Source organism: Bison bison, unplaced genomic scaffold (genome assembly GCF_000754665.1).
Source record: "Bison bison bison isolate TAMUID 2011002044 unplaced genomic scaffold, Bison_UMD1.0 scf7180017864518, whole genome shotgun sequence".
NCBI classification, from domain to species: Eukaryota; Metazoa; Chordata; class Mammalia; order Artiodactyla; family Bovidae; genus Bison; species Bison bison.
In genome coordinates, this window is record NW_011495071.1 from 424,881 (window position 1) to 425,195 (window position 315).

Sequence of the window (315 nt, forward strand, 5' to 3'; positions counted from 1 at the left end):
ACTGTTCCCGCAGCCTCAAGAAACTCATACTTAAGAATAATCAAATCAGGTGCCTGACAAAGTATTTTCTCCAAGGTGCTTTCCAGTTGCGACATCTGGACCTCAGCTCAAATAAAATTCAGGTTATCCAAAAGACGAGTTTTCCAGAAAACGTCCTCAACAATCTGAACATTTTGTTTCTGCATCACAATCGATTTCTGTGCAACTGTGATGCTGTGTGGTTTGTCTGGTGGGTTAACCATACCGAGGTGACTATTCCTTACTTGGCCACAGATGTGACTTGCATGGGACCAGGAGCACACAAGGGCCAGAGTG

The 315-nt window shown here is 44.4% G+C and overlaps 1 protein-coding gene across 1 annotated transcript in view; it reads left to right on the forward strand.

The window, feature by feature from the left end:
* Nucleotides 1-57, forward strand: part of TLR7 (toll-like receptor 7) — a 16,913-nt gene extending 16,856 nt beyond the window's left edge. The window contains exon 3 of the mRNA XM_010830634.1: nucleotides 14-57. Within this exon, the coding sequence (XP_010828936.1) occupies nucleotides 14-57 (44 nt within the window). The remainder of the gene's footprint in view (nucleotides 1-13) is intronic.
* Nucleotides 58-315: the final 258 nt, after the last annotated feature.